General features: G+C 42.4%; 1 protein-coding gene across 11 annotated transcripts in view; it reads right to left on the bottom strand.

The window, feature by feature from the left end:
* NAV2 (neuron navigator 2) overlaps positions 1–21,395 on the bottom strand; it is a 281,427-nt gene that overhangs the window by 58,247 nt on the left and 201,785 nt on the right. For 7 of the 11 annotated variants that reach the window (XM_039335370.1, XM_039335375.1, XM_039335372.1 and 4 more), the window contains 5 exons: positions 13,944–14,235; positions 11,874–12,576; positions 9,454–9,921; positions 2,088–2,153; positions 292–336 (listed from right to left, as the gene is read on the bottom strand). In XM_039335370.1, coding sequence (XP_039191304.1) covers positions 292–336; positions 2,088–2,153; positions 9,454–9,921; positions 11,874–12,576; positions 13,944–14,235 — 1,574 coding nt within the window. The remainder of the gene's footprint in view (positions 1–291; positions 337–2,087; positions 2,154–9,453; positions 9,922–11,873; positions 12,577–13,943; positions 14,236–21,395) is intronic. The other 4 variants (XM_039335373.1, XM_039335371.1, XM_039335377.1 and 1 more) reach the window with 2 other exon arrangements.

Genomic DNA, 21,395 nt, shown 5'->3' on the forward strand with positions numbered 1-21,395 from the left:
CAAGTCAAGCTTGGTGAGTTGATTTTTGAAAAGCCAGCCAGCTATAGTTACAAATCTTGCTCAAGCTGAGAAGCTATGAAAAGAAGCATGTAGGTGGGAAGATAGAGTAATGACCTGCTTTGAGAGGAGGTGTGTGTGGGGAGGGGGATGGAAGACAGAGAGAAAGAGACTGCAGCACTCACTGCAAAGCAGAGACCACCACCAACGCTAAAGACACGGAAAACACACAGGCAAAAAAAAGTTCCAAAATCCACATGGAAAACTACTTATGCTATATGGAAACACCAATACCTGAATCCTTTCTTAGGCAAAGTGTTCCTATCAAGATGTGGGTCGCTGTAGAAAAGTTAAAAGAAAAAGAACTTCAGAGAAGAACAAAAAGGGAATTTAAAGGTCAGTTTGAAAAAAAAAGAACACACTATAGTATTAAACAACTCTGTCTTAGCACTGAAAAAGAGAGATGAAGGCCTCTGTCAAACCAACATGCAAAAACCTAACCAGGTTTAGACTCTGTTACACAGGACATGCAAGAGGGACCATGCTATATGAACTCAAACCCAAGACTGAGATCTCACAGCTCAGTTCAATCTTCTCCAGTATGGAACTTTTCTGATGGAAATTTAGGAAAGTTGCCATCCTACATATCTGGGGGACATCGAATTTGGAAAGTTGTAAATACTTATTTTAATGCAACTTATCAAGCTCATTTGGAAGCTGGACTGGCCATTTGTCTATCACAAAAGTAACTGGGAAAGTTTCTTTTCTTAATATGTACATACTTCAAATGAATGTTTCTGGGTAAATGTATACTGCTCATCTCTATGACAATGTCAAAAAGTTGCCTTCAAAAATGCACAAAAAATACAACAATCTCTCTCAACTCTCAGCCAAGATTTTTCCAGCATCAGATTGGAATTAATAATACAATCTACAATCTTTTGAAGGGTAAAAAGGGGATAAGTTGCATGAACTAGCAAATAGGTATTTAGGCATCTATGAGGAGAATTATTTATTTGCTTTCAGGAAAGATTATCATTGAAATAAACTATATTCAGATCACACCTGACCGTCTTTCAAAAACACAAGTTCTGTACAGAAACATGTGGCTTTAAGTGTTCAAAAGAGCCTTGTTCTGAATAATATCTGCCACCTGTACAAATACTTTTAGTTTAATGAGGGAATGAATAATAACTAGAATCCCTCTGTGATAGAGATGGGTGGTTCCAAAATGTGATAAATAAATAAAATAAACTAGATGTTCTAAAGTGAATCCTGAAATGATGTATCAAATGAAATGAGTTATAGTCTACAAGAGGTTATGCCTGAAAAAATGCATTTATATTTAGGATCCCACAAGATTCTTGGCTATTCTTGCTCTAATAGAATAACAATCACCTCTATGGAAATCATTTATTTATGTCGTTTATTAAACAATTAAATATATCTAATAATAATAAGTTCTGAAACTTAGTAAAGAAGAGTATTGCCTGCACGGATATAGTTTTAGTGCAGGAAATATGGAGAATTATATTCATTCTACCATTATAATTAGTTTCTAAACATCTAATGATAGCAATAATATTTCCAGTATGCTTTGCCGCATATTGTTTCCATACATTCATTCTTACAAGGAAGTACACACAACAAAATATCAAAGAGCCAAAGATTCCCAAAATTGACACTGATATATGCAACTTATTACAGGGACTAATTTCAGCCACAACAGAAGAGTTGGGAGAGGAAACCAAGACAAAAGGTGAAACAACTGAAAACATGAGGGAAAGCTGCATGCCACCAGAATGCAGAAATGCTAGTGAGAGTTTACTCTTCTAGTACAAAAAATACAGAACTTTGTAAGATCCTTAAGTTTGTTTTCTTGAAAAAAGCATTACTTTTGTCCACACCAGAATAAGGGTCATTTCTGCTGTTACTCTCACTGGCATGTCTTTGAGTGACAGTTCAACACATCCCAGTAAAATATACACACACTCTCCACAGTCTTGCACAATAGACTTTGGCTTCTTAAGCATCACAATGAACCCTCCTGGATCTTGTGTATTCCATTGCCCTTTGACAGACAGCATTACCTGTCCTGCCTCCTGGGTAAAGTATTTCTGCAGAATTTGGGACTAGCAGCAGGGGAAGAGAGAGGGCTAGAAGAAGTTCAACAAGACAGAAAAACAAAAACAACAACAAAGAGAGAGAGAGGAAGATTAGCACAAAGGGAAGAAATGGAAAGCTGTTAGAAAAAAAAAAAAGAATCCATTCACAGGTTGATAACAGTTGTTTTATGTTGTGAAGCCATAGATCATTAACAGAGTCTAGGAACTGCCTAAATAATTCAGAAAGAGCTACAGTCCTCAGTCTTTCTTTCCTAGGCCTCGCTTTTGGCCTTTGGGTTTTCTCTGTTCATATGCAGAAATAGACAAATATGACTCTTTCAATTGTTCATTTTCCTAGAAATAGTCTACTTCATTCAGTGCTCATTCTTGTTCTACAAATTGATTTCATCTACAGGTAATCCTCGCTTAACAACCAGTTGTTAAAGTTATGACAGCCACAGTAAAGGAGCTTTTTGTTCTATAAAGCTCAAAAGCCCTGACCATAGAAAATGGCCGCGCTGAGGCCATGTGTTCACATGACAGGCGGGTCAGTTTTATGCAATCTGTAGTTGGGTGTCTGTGATTCGTGATTTTTTTTTTTTGCATGTTTCTGGCATTTTTATCTGTTTTTTGGTGGGGAAAAGGCCATTCAAATGAATGAGTACACTTAATGACCACTGTGCTCGCTTAATGCCTGTCACGAATGTCTATAAGAAAACAACCAAGCTCAGAGAGCACACCAAGGACCACTCATTTCAACCCTGAGCTACAAATATCCTTCTTTGCCAGTAAAAACATCCATAAAATAAATACTATTGTATCACATTATACTATATATACATTTCTCTCTCTCTCCCGCTCTTGTCCACACACACACACACACACACACACACACACACACACACACACACACAAAATTTGGCATATTATGTATGCCAAATTAGTTAATTTCTACAGTTTATGCTAAAAGAAATCAAAGTTGCCAAGGGGGCAATTTTCCAAGTTGTGGAGAAGTGTAATTTTATCACAATTGCTGGAAGCCCTTGGTTATTTGAAATTTCCAGAAGGGGCGTTGTCTTACCTGAACGCCTTTTCTCAGCAGGATGATGTAGAGTCCAAATGGATGGGTTCTATGACGGCCTTCCTGCCTGGCAGACTGGGTAAAAACTTCGGCCACACCCCTTCCTTTGGGCGTGACCCCAGTTTTGACTTAGGCGAGAAACTTTGTTGGAATTAACCTTGCAGCTCTTTATTATATCTTTATTATAACCCTGCCTAGACCTATCCTCTGGGTGGGCTTGGACTCTACATCATCCTGCTGAGAAAAGGCGTTCAGGTAAGACAACGCCCCTTCTCCAGCAGGATGGCTGTAGAGTCCAAATGGATGGGACATACCAAAGCCCTCATGTCCCCCTGGGAGGGAATGTCTAGGCTACCGAACTCTGAGCAGATACGACTTGTTGAAGAACTCTTCTGCCAAAAGCCGCGTCTGCTGCTGCTAGGGAGTCTAAACGGTAATGTCGAATAAAAACCGAAGGTGAGGACCAGGTTGCGGCCCTGCAAATCTCTTCCACCGGAGCTTGCGTTAGCCACGCCGCAGATGTAGCTGCGCTCCGAGTTGAGTGAGCAGTCACCTGAGTGGGTGCTGGCAAATCCTGTGAGACGTAGGCCTGCGCTATGCAGGCTCTGATCCACCTGCCTATGGTGGAAGGAGATACCTTCTTTCCCATAGTTGCTGGTTGAAAGGACACAAATAATGCTTCAGTCTTTCGGAAAGCCGAGGTGCGTTTCACGTAGAAACACAGCGCTCTCCGCACGTCCAGCTTGTGCCATCTGTGTTCTAGTCTATGTTTGGGTCTTGGACAGAAATCAGGAAGCGAAAGTTCCTGAGATCTGTGAAAGATGCTATTTACCTTCGGAATGAAGGTCGGGTCTGGTCTAAGAACGACCCTGTCTTTGAAAAAGGTACACAGATCCTTCCTTACTGACAGTGCTGCTAGTTCTGAGATTCTTCTTGCTGAAGTAATTGCCACAAGGAAAGCTACCTTCAGTGATAGGTGATGGAGTGAGCATGTTTCAAGAGGTTCGAAGGGTGCTGATGTCAAGGCTAGAAGGACCTTAGGCAGGTTCCAGGACGGGTACCTGTGTATGACTGGGGGCTTTGTGTTAGATGCCCCTTTTAAAAAGGCATTAATAGCTGGATGCTGTGCTAGGGAAGTTAAGTTGTCGCAGGAGAGTACAGTTGAGAGGGCCGATATCTGTCTGCGGATAGTATTGACTGACAGGCCCTTATTAAGACCCTCCAGTAGGTAATCTAGGATATTGGGAATAGATACTGCGGTCGGGTCTAGGTGAAGCGAAGCGCACCACCTACAAAATCCCTTCCACGTAGCGTCATAAATCCTATTAGTGGACGCTCTTCGTGATGCCTGTATGATCGATATCACCCCTGCAGAATAAGATTGTTTAGTTAAGCTTTGCCGCTCAAATGCCAAGCGGCTAGTTGTAGCCACTGGGGATCTGGGTGTACAAGCTTGCCCTGACTGAGTTTTACCTTGTCCGGGGGGATCCTCCACGGAGGTGATATCGAAAGGTCCACGAGGTCGGCAAACCACGGGCGCCGTGTCCAGTGAGGGGCAATGCAGACCATTTCTGCGCCCTCCAGGATCATCTTGCGTATGGTTGCCGGTATTAATGGCAGTGGTGGGAAGGCGTACAGGAGTTGCGCCGGCCACCGGCACCTGAGAGCATCCGTTCCCTCCGATCCCGGGGACGGGAATCTGGAGAAGAACCTGGGGAGCTGTGTGTTCTTGTGGTTGGCAAATAGATCTAGGTGCGGTTGTCCGAACCTCCGGGAGATCTCCTCGAAGAGAGCCGGGTCCAGACGCCATTCCGACTGGTCCACCTTGGCTCTGCTCAGGGAGTCTGCCTGGGTGTTTGTCTCCCCTGAGATGTGTTCCGCTCTGATGGAACTCACATTGGCTTCTGCCCACCGAGACAGAGCCAATGCTTCCTTCATTAGTTCCACTGATTTCGTTCCTCCCTCCTTGTTTACATGCGCCTTGGCTGCTACATTGTCTGTAAGCACGAGGACGTGCCTCCTCGTTACTAGGTGTGAGAAATGACGGAGGGCCAGGTGTATGGCCCGGAGCTCTAGCCAGTTGATGCTGTGTGACAGGTCCTTCTGACCCCACTGGCCCTGTGCTATCTGGGTCCCCAGATGGGCTCCCCATCCGAACAGGCTCGCATCTGTCGTGAGCGTGACCCTGTTCGGTTCCCTGAATATGCTCCCCTTGAGTGTCATGGGGGATAGCCACCATTTTAGTGATTTCATCACCTGTGCTGGTACCGGCACTCTCCTGCTGGAGGTGCTGAGGTTCCTCCTCTGGTAGGGTAGGAGGAACCACTGCAACTCCCTCGAGTGGAGCCTTGCCCATGGGATGATGCCCATGCAAGATATCATCTTCCCCAGGAGCTTCGAGAGTTGTAGCAAGGGCACTCTCCTGATCTTTTGAATTTGGTGGATTAGCTTGGATATGCTGATCAGTCGCTCCTGGGAAAGGAATACCCTGCACTGTGACGTGTCTATCACCGCGCCCAGGTGTTGCAGTCTCCTTGAGGGAATGAGGTGGCTCTTGTTTAGATTGACCGAGAATCCGTGCCCCTGTAGGGTTCGGATCGTGGTCTTGAGATCTGCCCTTGCTTGTTCCTGAGATCTGGACTGAATCAAGATGTCGTCCAGATAAAACTGTACGCGAACCGGCATCAGCCTGAGATGGGCTGCTATTACAGCTAGGATTTTGGTAAATACCCTTGGTGCTGAAGATAGTCCGAAGGGTAAGGCCCTGTATTGGTAATGCCGGCCCGCGTAGGTAAATCTGAGGAATTTCCGGTAGCTGGGATGGATGGGAATGTGTAGGTACGCCTCTGTGAGATCTATTGAGGATAATAGATCGTCTTCCCTGACGCTGGCTAGGATGGACTTCAATGAGTGCATCTTGAACTTCCTGTACTTTATGAAATGATTCAGGCCCTTCAGGTCCAATATTGCTCTCCACCCTCCTGATGTCTTTGGAATAACGAAGAGGATGGAATAAAATCCTCTTCCCTCCTCTTCCTTTGGTACCCTCTCTATGGCTTGAATTGACAGGAGGTGAGCTATGGCCGAAGTTATCAGCCTCGTCTTGTGTACCTTTCTGGAGATGGGGCATCTGATGAACCGGCTTGGTGGGGGAGAACAAAAGTCTAAGGTCAGGCCATGCCTGATCGTTTCCAAGACCCAGGCGTCGGTGGTGGTCTGCTCCCAGACCTCGATGAAGTTTCCTAACCGACCCCCGATGGGAGTGTCCTGTTTGGCGTCACTTGGTACGCTTAAAGGATCTGCCTCCCGCTCCCCTATATGGGCGTCTGGACTGGAACTGGCCTCTGGCTCCCGGGCTTTGGCGATCCTGGGTTCGATCCTGTCTCGGATAGAAGGATCGTGAGCCTCTGGGCCAGTCCCAGGATTGCCCTGATCGAAAGGGCTGTCTCCATTCCCAGGGGCTTCCTGGGCGGGAGCCCTGTCTCCGGAAGTCCTGACTGCCTCTCCTGTCTAACTTCTTTGATGGATGCACTAGGATTTTTTTCTTGTCTCTGCCTTCGCTGACGTGTGGGTCCAGAATGGAACCAAACAGGGCTTCTCCACTGTATTTGGACGTCGAAAGACGCCATTTGGACCTCAGGTCTGTCTTCCAATTTTTGAGCCACAGTAGCCTTCGCGAGGCCACTGTGGCCGCAATGGACCTTGCCGCATACTTTGTTGCGTACAGTGAAGCGTCAGACACGAATTGAGAGGCCGCGAGGAGCTTGGCCAATGTTTGGTGTACTCTGACCTGGTCTGGAGGCACCGTGCCTTGCAGTTCCCTCAGCCACATGATACTGGCCCTCGCGAAGAATGATGATGAAGTGGCTGCTCTGGCCGCCCAGGCTGCGGCCATATGGGAACGCCGGAGGGAGTGTTCAAATTTCTTCTCCTCAGGTCTCAAGACCTCCGCCATGTCTCCTGGAATCGCGGAGGTAGAAAATAATGAGATCAAGGGGTTATCTACAGTGGGAACCTCTAACATGTTAGAGAAGGAGGGAGATAGGTTGAAAAGCTTTCTTTCCGCGCTGTTAGGTGCCGGTGGGCTCGCAAGTGAGGACCATTGTTCCTCCAGCGTGGTCATAAAGACCTCCGCACATGGGATGTACTTATCCTGTGGAACCTTTTTGGCAAATAGAGGATTGGCCTCCTTGCTTGTTGAGGGCTTCTCATCCTGTACTGATGTTAGGTTGACTGTGGAAACTGCCTTTATCAGGAGTGATTTTAGGAGCGCTGGGTTAAAGAGGCCAGAGCTTGTCGCCTGCTCAGGTGCGGTCTCCTCGTCCTCCGAGAGGGGCATGTCTGACATGTCCAGGTCTACTGAGTCACCCTCTCCCAATTGAGAGGAAGTTTCAGAGATGCTGGTAGGGGGCGGCCTAGCCCGTCCCTTACGGGGTGTGTGAAAGGCCACTTGCCCCTTAGAAGCCATGAACTGGGAGAATGCATCCTGCATGAATGCATGAAATTGTGCCGACCATATGTTCTCCTGCGCCTTGTCGTTGGGGTGAGGCGCTGGAGTGTGGTCGGGTGAAGAAGCTGGTGAGGAGGGATTGGAGGAATCTAACTGTTCAGTTTCCCCAGGAGGAGACCAAGTCTTGAGCACTTCCTCGGCAGTAGGTTCTGTGCTGGGTGCCACCCCTGGGACAGGGGAAACCAAATTTGTCCCATTGACATTGGTTCTCTGTGCTCTGCTAATTTGCCTTTCTAAAGCCAAATGTCTCCTCAAAGCCTCTCGCTCAGCCGTTTTGGACTGTCCCTTCTGAGAAAGGTGCTTTGTTTTAGCTTTCTTCTTCCCCCCCACCTCTGATTCAGAAGATCTGCGTTTTTGTTGTTGCTGTGGGGGGGACAATTGAGGGACCTGTGTGACTGAATACGAGACATTGTCTGCCATTGTGCCAGACACCCCGAGTAGGCAATGCCTGGAAAGGGGGAATGAGATACGCAGATCAGATGCAGATGCTTGGGGCTGTGCCCTCTTCTGCCTATACAAACAATGGCCGGACAGACAGGAATCTTTGGACAGAAGATCCTGCAAGGCAGTGACTAAAGGTCACTATAGGAACAGTTAGGAAAAGAAAAAATATTCCTCCTCACCTCCTCACCTAGTCCAGACAAAAGTACAGTTTATATCTCTCTCTCCCCCGGTCTGTGGCTGTGGTAGCAGACCACGCTCAGAACTGATAGAGGTTCTAATCTTTTATTCCTCTTCCTTCCTCTTGCCCAAGTGTCTTAATGTAAAGGAAAAAAGCGGCGGCTAAACTGCTTGTTTAAAATGGCGAATGGGAGGAAGCCCCGCCTCCCAATAGTAGCCGGATGAGCCACGAGGCTCCAACAATGGCGGGTCTTTAATAGCCAGCAATAGGGTAATTAACCGGCTTGAATGGCTCTTTTGTCCTTAAGGGGGCTGTGCCTCTCCGCTGGGGGAGAAAAAACGGCGCTGAGGCTCTGCCGGTCGGTTTGGGCGCGCTGCGCTTCTCGCGCCGCTCAGCTGATCAGCGCTCTGTTTTCCCGCGCCGCTCAGCTGTTTGGCGCTGAACGGCGCCTCAGCTCCTCCGCCGGACCGAGTGGCCTCCGTGCCACTCAGCTGCCCGGCGGGTGGTCCGGGAAATGTCCCCGCGCCAAACAGCTGTTTGGCGGGATCCGCGGAAGATCCACTGACCGGCCCGAGCCCCCCTGGCTAACCGCCCTGGCGATCCTCTCACCACTCCGACGATCCTGGCTGGGAGGCGTCGGTGTTCTATTCCTCTGCCCGGGATCCCTGCCTGCTGCAAAAAGGGGAGGAAAAAAAAAAAAAAAAAAAACTGGAAGAGGATATTCTTTTCTTTGTGAAAACTCTTCTTTCCTAAGAGCTGCTTCTCGCACTTCTACCAGGCTTCGAGACTGAGTCAAAACTGGGGTCACGCCCAAAGGAAGGGGTGTGGCCGAAGTTTTTACCCAGTCTGCCAGGCAGGAAGGCCGTCATAGAACCCATCCATTTGGACTCTACAGCCATCCTGCTGGAGAATGACGGAGGCCAAATGATATAGACTTCCATTTGACTGTCTATATTACCATACTTTTAATAAAAATAAAACTACTGTATATGCCAAAGAGAAAAACCAATCTGTATAATTATCACAGATTAAGAAGACTTGAAAACTATGGAAAGCATCTAGCAGTCGGTTTCTCAATATAACACAAACAATAACTGGGGACAGGGAAAATAACTGGTATCTTTTGAAATTTTCTCACCTTTCTGACAAGTTTGTTTTAATGCTGTTGGTTCTAATAAAGGGAGGCACTGAGTCATCTTTAGAAGCCGCAATCAAGCCACTGGAAGAATTGTGGTTCAGCCCACTTCCACTGCTGAGAGAAATATCAATGGATTCACAACTGGTGTGCAGGCTGCTGACAGACTGGTATCCAATCCCATCCTTGCTTACAGCAGATGAACTACTGGGGTTGGTACCCCAGGTCAAGCTGTTGGAAGGAGCCGAGTGAGCTGAACTGGGACTAGATGCTAATGGAGACTGATTTGTGTCTGCATTTTTACAATAAAGAGGGCTACTACCACCACTGCTCAATATGCCACTGCCAGAAGGAGATTCTGGATTTCCTTGTTGGTTCATGGTTGCATGTGGGTTGGAGATGACTACTGAATTTTTCATGCTTTCTGCTGTTGTTATGGGAGGTTGTTTATTTGGCTTTCCACCAAAAAGTCTGAAGAAGAAGAAGAAAAGGAAATCAGATATACGGTTTTTTAAATTTTATTTATTTATTGGTATGCCGCCTGTATTATATTTACAAATAACTCAGGGAGGTGAACATATCCAACAAAGCCTCCTACTTCTATGTTCCCCACGATAACCCTGTGAGGTGGGTTGGGCTGAGAGAGAAAGAAGCTCTAGCATATATGAAAAAATTATCCTTAATATCATTAACGTTATAAATTAATTTCTTCTGCTGTAAACATACCTCCTCTCAGTGAGGAGAGGTATATTGTGCTAAATTTTCGTAGTCCAACTATGGTAGTATTTTGGGGTCCTAAATAACATGTGGCATTTTTACTCTTATTGCAATTACCGTATATGCCGGCGTATAAGGCGACTTCCGCAAGCGCTAAAATCGGCGCCAAAGACGGGGGTTGTCTTATACGCCGAGTCGTCTTATACGCCAGAAATACTGGTAGTTTCCGGCGTATAAGACGACGTTCTAGGAATGCGGCTCAGCGACAAAGACAGGGGTCGTCTTATACGCCGGGTCACCTTGTACGCTGGCATATACGGTACTTTCTTCACATTTAGCTGGTCAGTACAAGCAGAAACAGTCAAAAGGGGCTACAAGATTTTGCCCCATATTAGCTAAATTTTCTTTTGATTGTGCTGTGAGAAAGAGAAAAATACTCATCTATTTACATATTAGTGGTATAGGTAGTCCTTACTTAATGACCGTCTGTTTAGCAACTGTTCAAAATTACGACAGCACTGAAGGAGAGGGACTTATGAGCAGTTCTTGTAGTAGCCCTTGATGACCAGTGTGCAATTATGATGCCACAGTATCTCATGGACATGTGATTACCATTTGCAGCTTACGTTGCCAGATTCCGACAAAGGGAAAGCTGACAAATGGCGATCATGTAAGGTTGTTTTTAATGACCATGCAGGATTCGTTTAACAACAGCAACAGAAAGTGCTGGAACTGCAATCGGTCAAGTGATGTCATATTTTATAACTATATCACTTAGTAATGGAGCTGTTGGTCCCAATTACCATTGTTAAGCACGGACTACCGTATGTATTTTTCAGAACGTGACTGCAATGTTCATAATGTTTATTATGTATTCTATATTGTGGTGGAGAAGCTATAATTGTCCTTTAAGAGAAGGCAATGTATTTACCTAAAGAGCACATACAGTCCTCACCAGGAAACTCATGTTTAGCTGATACTAGATTTCAGTCACATTCCTTAATGGCTCTATTAGAGCAGTGGTTCTCAACCTGCGGGTCAGGACCCCATTTGGGGTCGAACGACCATTTCACGGGGGTCACCAAACAACGCAGTCTGCCACTTTTTTCCCCTTTTCCTTAGCTGTGCTACTCCCTTTTATTCTATTGGCTTTTGAAAGCCAATAAAATAGACTCTCTTGAATAGAGTCTAATTCTATTGGCTTTCAAAAGCCAATAGGAATTGTCCAGGCTGTCTCTGCCCTGCTGAGCCCCCCAAAAGTCCCATTCTGCAAACAGTGCTGCACCAGTTGAGTAGTCCTCGACTTACAACCGGTTGAGTAGTCCTCGACTTACGACCAGTTGGGGGTCGCGGTATTAAAAATGTTGAGAACCACTGACTTAGAGGTAGGAGTGAGAAAATATATAATATAAATTTGCTTTCCACATTATGTTCCTAAACAAATCATTTTTGGAACAGATGACCTAAAATAACTTGATACTCTTCAGTTCTTCTTATAAATCCTATCAATCGTGCAACCTGGAAATTACCAGAATTTGAAATCCAACATATTTGGAGGATATCAAAAGGAAAACAGTGATGCAACTACAGATTTTTATTGATAAAAGGATTTCTATTCTAGACCCAAACATCAAGGATAACTTCCAGAATGTTTCTTCACATCCTTTGAAATAAACAAATTCAAATGAAAAAAACTATAAAATTACCTGCGCAGTGTAGGAGAGGCCACATCTGGGTACTTTACTCCTTGCTGGTGAGTGTTCTGGGATGCACTGGACGTTGTCTGAGGTGATGGGTTTGCTTTAACAGAGTTACAAGAGACCACACTTTCATTATCTGAGGAGATCCCTTTCTCTTTATCAGTCTGGTTTATAAAGCCTGGCAGAGAGCTCCCAAGGGCAACTTTTGTTGGTTCTCTTATTTTAGGAACAGGCAAGCCTGCAGACTTGCTGCTTATGTTGGAGTCTATGCTGCTAGTGCTAGATCTATTGCCAGCTCCACTTCTGCTGCTGGATTTGCTGGGGCGGGGTAGACTCCGATACTGAAGATTGGTTCGGGTAGAAATGGCTAAATAGCCATCATCCTGATTTTGTGAGCCATCAACACTAGTCTTTCGGCCAGTGGACCTACCTATGAGTCCAGATGACTTGGGGATTTTACCCAGAGTAGCAGCTCTACTAGTAATAGTTGCTCCACTAGCTGTAATCATGGTCACACCTACAGCTGACCCACTCTGCTTTTTAAATCCAAACATGTTTGTATTAGTACTAGCCGTTCTACAGTTATTTGCGGAAGGCTTTTTTGATTCATCCCCACTGCTTCGCCCAGCATCTGAAGGGGAACGTTTAATGTTTCCAGATTTGGGAGAAATTCTGCCCTTTTCTGAAACCTTGGCATCATCAGTTTTCCCTAAAAAAAAAAAAAAAGAAAAGAAAAAAGGAGAAAGAAAATAATTTTAAATATTGAAGGGCTTCAAATATTATGCAGAAACATTTCAATATTTTTAAGTTATTTGTAAATGATTAATATATCTGAGGGCCAGGAGAACATACTTAATATGCTGTTTAAGGCTAAAAATGTAACCAGTGTAAGGTTACAAGTTATAACTGTTTTGTTCGATTACATGAAAAACTGCATTGTTATCTAGAACTAGCATTTGAGATATGTCTCTTCAATGATCATTAAATATGCTAATTCTAGACAACAACAGTATAAATTTGCATGTAATAGAACAAAATATTTATGTAACTAACATTGAAACAGAATGAGGAAAGAAGACTTAAGAATGATATAAATGCCTTCAGATGGCTAAAAGGTTGAGAAACTCCAGTAAAAGTGAATGTGACCCTTGAGGAGGCAATCAGTTTCACTGATTGACAGTTCTTACTCTTGAGTTCCCATGGTAGCCCCCTGGGCTCAGGAAATTATATGTCTGAATTAAAGAAGTTTTAAGAAAATTTAATTTGAAAATAAAAAATTTAGTCTGTTGCTTCCAGCGTGCTATATCTGCCTATGGCACCCATACCTGCATCCTACAGCTCCTAACCGTAGCACCCTCTTGTTCCCATTACACTGCTGTCGGGGACTCCTGCCTTTTCCTGTCTAGCAGCCTATGCAGTCCTGGGTTATGACAGCAACCAGATCAGCTGGGACTGATGTCACTAAGTGATATGGTCACATGACATCACTATTCAGTCCCAACAGCCATCATAATTTGAGGACTACCTATATTATTGTTCTTATTTTCTTTGAACTGATATGATGACAAGGAGATTATAGTGTAAACATCTACCATATTGAATGTTGATGAGGAATTTTGCTATCTAATTATATACAATTAGAAATGAGAATAAAGGGAACTAAAAAAAAAGTCTCCCTCCTCCAAAAACTTTTCAGGACAACTGTGGTATAATTTGGTTATAGCAAAATCTCTTGTTGAAAATACATAGCCTTAGACAGATTTTCAAATTAAGGAGAGCTTGAAAAACAATTGAGAAACTAGCTCTTATTAAACATTCTGTTGATACCTTTTAGATTTATATAAATTAAAAGCCCTATTGATCATGCAAGCAAATTTTCTTTTCTTGATCAACCCTCAGTTAACAGTATCCCTTTAATTTCCTTTAAAGGAAAGAAGATTTATTGTTATATTCACCATCAAAGAAGAGCATTGATCAAAATACAGTTAAAATCTTGGCAGTGGATTTTTTTTTTTAAATACTAACAGCAAAAATTCTTGGCCTGCACTGCATGGCTTTTGGCTGTGCATTCCTCACCTGTTCCAGGTGTCTTCAAAGTTCCTGAGGTAGCTGCCGTTTTCATCCTCGGTGTGGTAATACCAACTTGAGCCGACATGCCCCGTCTCCAGGATCCCGTCTGTGAAATGACGATGTTCTTCCTTCCAGAAGTGCTTTTATCAGATTCATCAGACACATCAGAGGGATTCCTTCTCCATTTAGATCCAGACTCCATTTTTACACCACTGTCTGAGCCTCCATCTGATTTTTTTATTTCATCACCAGACCACAAAGAATTCCGCTCCACTTGGGAATGCTTTTCAGCGTCAGTCTGTTGGAAAACAGAAATGAATCAACTGACACTGCAAACTTTTCTTCCTCTTAGGAAGAAGGATAATATTTCAACATTTTAGTGATTCCTATAGATAAGAGTTCTGGTTTTTAAATTTTTTTTTTAAAAAATAAGAATGAGATACTGATCTACAAACAGAAAATCAAGGAATTTATTTTACATTTCTAATACGCTTAAGTTAAAAAAAAGCAAACAAAATGCAAGCCATTCAACGTGGTTACATAAAACAAGATTAAAGGGAAAAAAAATTATGAAAAGATCTGTCTTGATGCTGTGCAGCTTCCTTGTCCCTCTTATTTTGCACAATACCTTTCATTGCAAAGCACAAACTCATTCACTTCAAATATGTGTTGTGAGCTTTTCCTTTGTTCTGCCTTCTCTATCTCTTTGCTGGCAATTTGATCTGTGGAGCATGAAGAGGCAGCTTTTTGTAACACTAAAGATAAACGAGGCTCTCTCTGTTTCAGCCTTGCACAAACTTCATCATCAACTGAGGTGAGAAATGTTTAGAAGTGACAAGGATTTACTGCTCCATCTCGCTGAATTTCATTGCGGAGATTACTTATTTATTCATAATTAAATTTATCACTTTGAATTTATGGTGAGTGATTAGGGTCCTTCAAACAGAGTAGCATTCTATTTTTTCCTTTCTCATGATGATTACCACGAGACAATGAGCTGGGCTGTATTCTGCATTTGCCCTCTTTGTTCCACTTGTACTGCCTTTATGAACTATCTGAAATCATTTGCAATTCAAATCACTGACATGGAGACCAATGCCAAAATTAATTGAAAAACTCTGAACATGCTACACATATGGGGAAGCCCAAAAAAATATAGGGAGAGATCCATCCTGTGTAGGGTTTTTTTCTTCTAGTCTGGTTCTGCATCCTTTTTAATACAAATAAGTAAAACTTTTGAACTTTCATGGATTTAAACATTTATGAAATTCACAGATCTGAAAGTGCAAAATACTGAATAATTAGGCACCAAACACAAAGGCAGAAATGAAAGCAGACAGGCTTTAATTCTTCAAATGGTAAATGCTTCATCAATTTTAAATCCAGGGTTGTGCTGATAGTCTTCAAATCTTTATAATTTATAATAAATTCTGGGATCTAAAGACCATATGTTTGGAAATCACCCACTCTAAGAAAAGTTAATTAAAATAAATAAGTAAAATTAAAAAGTAGGACCTTTAAATAAATCTTTTGCAATCTTCTGATAAGCAAAGTCAATGGGGAAGCCAGATTCAGGTTACAACCAGGTTACTAACTTAACTGCAATGATTCACTTAATAACTGTGGCAAGGAGGAGCGTAAAATGGAGCAAAACTCACTTAACAAATGTCTCATTTAACAACATAAATTTTGGCCTCAATTGTGATCGTAAGTTGAAGACTACCTGTATTATTACATTATTATTATGTTGCATTATTACATACCTTAAAAACACCACATGGCCATGTTTGAATACTAATTTTTTACTATATTAAAATGCATCTAAAACAATTTATGTCACATAGTTCAAAGAAGGTATTTCCAAAGAAGAAGCAACAACAAATACAGTTTCCTGTATTTTGCCTAGATTTTCTCTATGCCTAGTAACTACTTGGTCCTTTATCCCAAGGATGCTTTTTCACGAGGCAACTGGACTTTCACATTTTTCTTTGAAGACGTTTCGCTTCTCATCCAAGAAGCTTCTTCAGCTCTGACTGGATGGTGGGGAATGGAAGGATTTATATTCCTTGTAGACAGCTGGTCATTTGCATTCTTTTGGGGAAGAGAGGACCATTGGTTTGAAAGAGGGGTCAAAATTGAACAACCCTCTCTCAACAGAGGGGGACGGATATGACATCATCTATCTCCAGTCTACAACACAGTCCTTCCAACAGTTCCAACCAGACACAGAGAAGCCTCCAGGTAGCACTAACAACGTGTCCCCTAAGGGAAGCTTTTTAAGAAAAGAAATGGTCCTGAAGCCGGACTGGTGGACTTATGGTAAAATGATACTTTTCAACTCTGATGACCCTACCCTCAAGTCGAGGGAAGAGTTAGAATCCAAGGGCTATGTTTGTCATTAGTTTACATATCAACAATTGAAAGAAATGTTTAAACTAGATAAAAAGAGTTATGGGCTTGACTTTGTTAAAAATGAATTAGAAATTTTATTATGGGGTAGTGATAACACATTCTTGCTAAGGTTTATAAAATGTGATTGAAATTGAATTTGGAAAGTGGACATGTAAAAAACTGTATGATTCAGTGGGCAAGGAATTTTGGGTATAATGTGATGCTGGAACAATGGGAGAATATGTGGATGGAAAGCTTAAAATTTACACTGAATTATAATTTAATTTTTTTTATAAGATGATGTATCATTGGTATTTAACACCAGATAAGTTATCTAGAATGTATAAAGGTATTTCAAATGAATGTTGGAAATGTAAGTGTAAAGAAGGGACCTTTTATCACTTATGGTGGACATGCGATAAAGCAAACAAATATTGGAGTAGGACTCATATCTTAATACAGAAAATTCTTAAAGTAAGGATAAAGATGAAACCAGAAATTTTTATTCTGGGCATAATAGAAAAAGGCTTAGAAAAAAAAATTGGAACTTTGATCTTACTGTATATATGTCAACGGCAGCACAACGGTATGCACAAAAATGGAAGGACATTTCGATTCCTACTATGGATGAATGGCTACAGAAGCTGATGAAGTTGGCAGAGATGGCTAAATTCACTGTTTTGATTAAAGAAAAGAACATAAGTACTTTTGTTTCCACATGGAGACTACTTCTAGATTTTATGCTTGAAGTGGAAAAAAAATGAAACTTTGATTTTGGGTTTTACTGATTAGATTGATTTGTTGTTATAGAAATGGCTAGTTTATACTACTTTGGAAAAGTAAAAAGTGGAGATTCGATGTTAATGCTTTATTCTACTGCAACAGAGGAAGTCGGTAGTCAATGTTCTTTCTTTTCTTTTTCCTTTCTCTCCCTCACTTCTCTTTCCCTTTTCCCTCCTCACTGGGTCCTACTATTTGTTTTTGTATTTTTATATTTTGTCATGGGAAAATATAGAAACCATTATTCTTGTATTTATTTGTTAATAAAATATATGTAGCCATCCATCTCCCTGAAGTTGACTCTGGGTGGCACACAATAGCAGATAATATTAAAAACATGATAATAAATATCCTAAAAACCTAAAATATAATCAAAGTAAAGAGAATAAAAATGGCACCCTCAACAATGGAACTATCTATCTATGGGAGTCTCCAGTTCCATGGGAGTCCTAGGCCTGATCACATAGCGGGGCTTTTGGAATACCAAGAGGGATGGAACCAATCTAATTTCAGAGGGAAGGATGTTCCATAAGACAGGCACTATACCAGAGAGAGCACGTCTTCTGGGAGACATCCAGTATAGATCTCTGGCCAACCTACAGATCTGCTGGGCCCTTCAGATAGCCCAGTCCCATGCCATGAAAGGCTTTCAAGGTTAAACCTAGCATCTTGATTGGGCCTGGAAGCAATGTGATAACCAGTGCAGCTTGTGGAGTAAAAAATGTAACATGCACTGTTCTAGGAGCATGAGTGGTGGGATTCAAATATGTGAACAACTGGTTCTCGGTGTGGATACTACTTCCAGAAGTCCATTCTGGGCTTGGGCAACAAAAAATTAGCTACCAGTTCTGCCGAAGTGGTGTGAACCAGCTGAATCCCACCACTGGGGAGCATACATAATTGCTTGCACCATTGCAATCTGTACAAGTTGAAGCTTCAAGATATTCTTCAAGGCAAATCCATGTGAAGTGAATTGCAGTAGTCGACTTTGGAAATATCTAGGGCATGAATGACTCTAAGTAGGGTCTGTTTATCTAGGACCAGGCACGGCTGGTGCATAAGATGAAGCTATGCATAAGCCTTCCTACCACGACAACTTCCTACTCATTGAATGGGAGTCATGATTCTAGGAGGACCCCCAGGTTGTGTACTAGGTCTGTCTTGGATAGTACAATCCTATTCAGCAACAAAGATGGTATAGATCTCAAATAAGAGGGCTCCAAACAACAAAGTCAGTCATTCTTGCCAGGGTTCAACCCATTCCCCATTCAGACATTCCTGGGCACCAGGATAAAATGGTCATGGAATGGCTTAATTCACCAGCTAGAGATATACAATTGATGGATGAGCTCACCCAGTGGTCTCATGTAGATGTTGAAAAACCAGAGGAAAAAACACCAAACCCTATGGCACCCTATCTAGATGAGGCTAAGGGTGGGACCTTTCCTCCCCAATTATTGCCAAGTGAAACCAACCTGAAGGAAAGAGCTGAACAAGCACAAACTGTGCTGTCCACCCCCCAGTCTTCTGAGCCAGTCCAGAAGGCCTATGGTATGAAAGGCATTGAGAGATCAAGAATGGCAAGGATGTACTATCTATCCATCCTACATACACCAGATGTCATCCAAAAACACAACAAATGCCTTTTCCATACCCAGGTCTGAATTCTTTTCAGGATGCAGATACTCCATTTTCTCAAAGGCCCTCTGAAGCTGTTCCACTACCACTTTATCTACCATCTTCCCTCCCAAAAAGGGAAGTGAGATATGGATGAAAATTGAACAGGGTCCATTATGGTTATAGGTTAAGGACTACCTATATTATGAAACAATGGTTCCATGGTTCCCAAGAGCATCACATTTCTTGTCTCCCAGAATATTTCCTCATGCCTGTCACCACCATACTACTTTGGTCCATCTCCAACCACCAAATAATAGCCATTTCCAGGACCCTCAGTTCCCTGACTCAGGAATCATCAATATTCTCAGCCAATGTCCCGAGACACACTGAGGCATTTTAGCTTACCAGCTCTCAGCACCAACAGGGTCTCCAAAAACAACTTCTCCCCTCTCTCCTGCTGCTCTCACCCACAGGTAAGGTCCCCTTCCCCACTCACTATTATCAGTTCCCACTCTGACTCTCACTCATATTTGCTCCCACCAGCTAGGAGAGATTCTCAAACCCTTACATCCCTCCCATCAAAACCACGTCTGGTTCTAATCCAAAGGGAGGAAGGAAACAGGAGAGTCCCCTCAACCATATTGCAGTTTAAGAGGTTTAGAAGACTGCTACAAAGCAATCCTCAAGCATAGCTTATTATAGAGGGCAGCTGAGGGTGAAAGTGTACTTTATAAATACCTCACACCATTATCCCATATTATACTTCACATAAAGAGATCAGAGTGAGAATAAAAGAATAGCATACTACTAATCCTATAGTATCACCCTGTGTCATTAATCCCACTTTAAAATTGCATGAGGGTGGGGAAGGGAAGGTTATATTAAAAAGGTACCCTACCAGGATTCTACAATGTTGTTCACTACTGCTTACAATGAAACTTAATTGTAATCTCTTAAAACTGCAAGGCAAAGACTGAAATGCACTGAGATTGCTAGATAAAATTTTTTAAAAGAGAACAATGCAAAATAAAAAAATAGCCTATTTTAAACAATTGCAAACAGAAATTTTAAACTCTACTATCTGCAAAAGCTTTGATTTTTTTAAAAAATGAAAAACAATCATATTGTTCATATAAAATAAAGATAATTAGCAACCAACTTGTCTAATATACATACTAATATGTAAATTAATATGCCTGGATCTAGGGAACTGAAACAGGCAGTGCTACTGAGGGGGGAAAAAAAATTCCACTGAATGGCTGAGCTGAAGCAAGGAAGCTGCAGGTTCAGAAATGCCCATACTTCTCTATTTCTAATTACTCATCCCAAAAGTGACTTTTCCAGTTTATAAAAGTTGTTTGGAAATTAATCAACATGTAACATCTGATTTGTCTTCAAGAAACGGGTACTTCAAAATCAGTAATGAAGGATGTTATGAAAAATCACAGCTAAGGCACATAGCAATAGCAATAGCACTTAGACTTATTTACTACTTCACAGTGACTTCACAGTGCTTTACATCCCTGTCTAAGCAGTTTACAGAGACAGTGTATTGCCCCCAACAATCTGAGTCCTCATTTTACTGACCTCAGAAGGATGGAAGGCTGAGTCACCCTTGAGCCGGTGAGAATCGAACTGCCAAACTGCTGGCAGCCGGGAGTCAGCAGAAGTAACCTGCAGTACTGCATTCTAACCACTGCACTACCATGGCTCCATACACATACGTATGCATAGTGTGGCTGTCAATTCAATTAAATTAAAACTAAGATTTGCTTCCGTTTGGAGCATTATGTGTATATTCCTAAAGTCCTTGATAGAAGAAAGATTGAACATAAATGCACTAAATAAATTGCTGAAATTTATTTATTTATTTAATGTGTCTGCTGCCCATCTAGCTGCAAGGCGACGCTCAGATTCCAAAACACTGATGGTTATGCAAGGTCTTGGATTCCATTCCCCAAAAATGCTTTAGAAGGGGTGAGAGTGCAACAAATACAGGTAGTCCACAACTTACAACCACAATCAAGACAGTTTTGCCTCATTTTATGATCTTTATTGCCACATTAGTTAAGTGAATCACTGCTGTTGTGAAGCTAGTCACACGGTTGTTAAGTGAATCTGGCTTCCCCATTTACTTTGCTTGTCAGAAGGTCGCAAAAAGGGAAGCACACATGACCCCAGGACACTGCAATGGTCATAAAGATGAGTCAGTGGCCAAGTGTCTGAATTTTGATCACGTGATCATGGGAATGTGTCAATGGTCTTAAGTGTGAAAAATTGCCATAAGTCACTTTTTTCAGCGCTCTTTGTAACTTTGAACAGTCACTAAATGAACCGTTGTAAGTCGAGGACTACCTGTATAACACTTGTTATACAGCAGGACTTTCCCCCTTCCATCCACCTCAATGCACCTTTTGGAAATGGCCTCTGAAATGCCACCGAGCAGCACAAAACAGATCTGGAAAACTCCCTCTGTCTCTTCCCCAGTCATTGCAGACATGGAATTATATCTGAATGTTTCCATGGAATAAAATTCTGTTGAAGAAAGCATCCATAGGACTACTTTTCCAAGAACGTGGGCACTTTCTGCACACGGAATGAAAGTATTGGAGGCAATCTGCCCATTTGTCCTAAACCATGTGATACAACTATACCAATTAAGCAAAC

Source organism: Crotalus tigris, unplaced genomic scaffold, assembly GCF_016545835.1.
Source record: "Crotalus tigris isolate CLP2741 ecotype Arizona unplaced genomic scaffold, ASM1654583v1 scf7180000017640.1540244, whole genome shotgun sequence".
Taxonomy (NCBI): Eukaryota; Metazoa; Chordata; class Lepidosauria; order Squamata; family Viperidae; genus Crotalus; species Crotalus tigris.